The sequence below is a fragment of the Malurus melanocephalus genome, unplaced genomic scaffold (genome assembly GCF_030028575.1).
Source record: "Malurus melanocephalus ecotype Western Australia unplaced genomic scaffold, MMel_1.1 scaffold_2288, whole genome shotgun sequence".
NCBI lineage: Eukaryota > Metazoa > Chordata > Aves > Passeriformes > Maluridae > Malurus > Malurus melanocephalus.
This window is the reverse complement of record NW_026625520.1, coordinates 1-1,319: the sequence shown is the minus strand read 5'-3', so window position 1 is coordinate 1,319 and position 1,319 is coordinate 1. Positions and strand designations below refer to the sequence as shown.

The 1,319-nt window shown below is 59.1% G+C and overlaps 1 protein-coding gene across 1 annotated transcript in view; it reads right to left on the bottom strand.

Annotated features, from left to right (window-relative positions):
- The window catches only part of LOC130587703 (eukaryotic initiation factor 4A-I-like), a 10,791-nt gene extending 9,832 nt beyond the window's left edge, over positions 1-959 (bottom strand). The window contains exons 1-2 of the mRNA XM_057388678.1: positions 926-959; positions 3-51 (exon numbers count right to left, since the gene is read on the bottom strand). Coding sequence (XP_057244661.1) covers positions 3-51; positions 926-948 — 72 coding nt within the window. The 5' untranslated portion in view covers positions 949-959. The remainder of the gene's footprint in view (positions 1-2; positions 52-925) is intronic.
- Between the last annotated feature and the right edge of the window lie 360 nt (positions 960-1,319).

Below are 1,319 nucleotides of genomic sequence, written 5' to 3'. Positions count from 1 at the left end.
ACCTCGATCACCCCGTCCGGTTCCATCCCCTCGGGGCCGCTCTCGCGGGATCTGCGCGGGGAATGACGACATCGTGACGTCACAACCTCCATATCCCGGTTATCGTGACGTCACCGCCCCAGTGTCGCGACATCTCCCACGTGACCGGAAGTGGTTCCTTCCCCTCCCCCTCCTCTCGAACCACGCGGCCCCACCGGAAGTCGGATGAGATTAAGCCCCGCCCACTTCCGGATTTTTGGTAGCGGAGAGCCAATCAGCGCCCGCGCCGCGCGTGACGTCACCGCGTTCCCGGACAATGGAGGCGCGCGCGCGGCGCCGACCACGTGGGCGGGGGAGGGGGAAGGGAAGGGAAAAACCGGGAAAAAACCGGGAAAAAACCGGGAAAAAATTGGGAAAAAATGGTGGAAATTCGAGAAAAAAAATAACGGGAAAAACCGGCGGAAAAGCGGGAAAAAAAAACCGGGAAAAACCGGTGGAAAATCGAGAAAAAAACCACGGAAAAAACCGGGAAAAAAGACGGAAAAGCGGGGAAAAAAACCGGGGAAAATCGGCGGAAAACTGAGGAAAAAACCCGGGAAAAACCGGGGGAAAACCGGGGAAAAAAACGGGGAAAATCTGCGGAAAAACTGAGAAAAAAAAAGGGAAAAACCGGGAAAAAAAACCGGAAAAACCGCGCCGGGAGTGGCGGGAAAGGCCGAGGTGGCGGGAGCGGAAAAATCCCGCGCGGATTTTCGCGGAAAAGCGCGTTCGGGGCGGGAAAATGGCGCCTTTCTCCCCATTTCCCGCGCGGTTTTCGCGGTTTTTCCCGGTTTTTCGCGGTTTTTTCGGGTTCCCCTCCCCCTCCCGGTGATTCCGGTCCCGATTGGGTCCCGATTTGGTCCCGGTACCGGTTTTAACCCCTCCCCCACCCCAATTCCCCTCGCACCGGCTCTCGTTACTCGCGGACATCTCGGGGTTCGGGCGGGGCCCCCCCCCGCGCTGCGCCGCCTTAAAAAGCGCCCTGACCACGCCCACARCGCGCGCTGATTGGTTGGAATCCCCTAAACCACGCCCCCGCTCGGCGGTGATTGGTTGAGAGCTCCAAACCGCGCCCCCGCGCGGTGCGCGTGCTTTAAACCACGCCCACGCTCGGCGGTGATTGGATGAGGGGTTTAAGCCACGCCCACAACGCGGTTTATTGATGGGAATGGGGAAAGGGGCGTGGCTAAAAAGGGAAAGGGGCGTGGTCGGGATGAACCATGTGGGGATAAAGGAGGGGGGGGTTCGGCTGTTCCATCCCCCCAAAAATGTTCCCAAACTCCCCCAAAATTCCCCAAAAT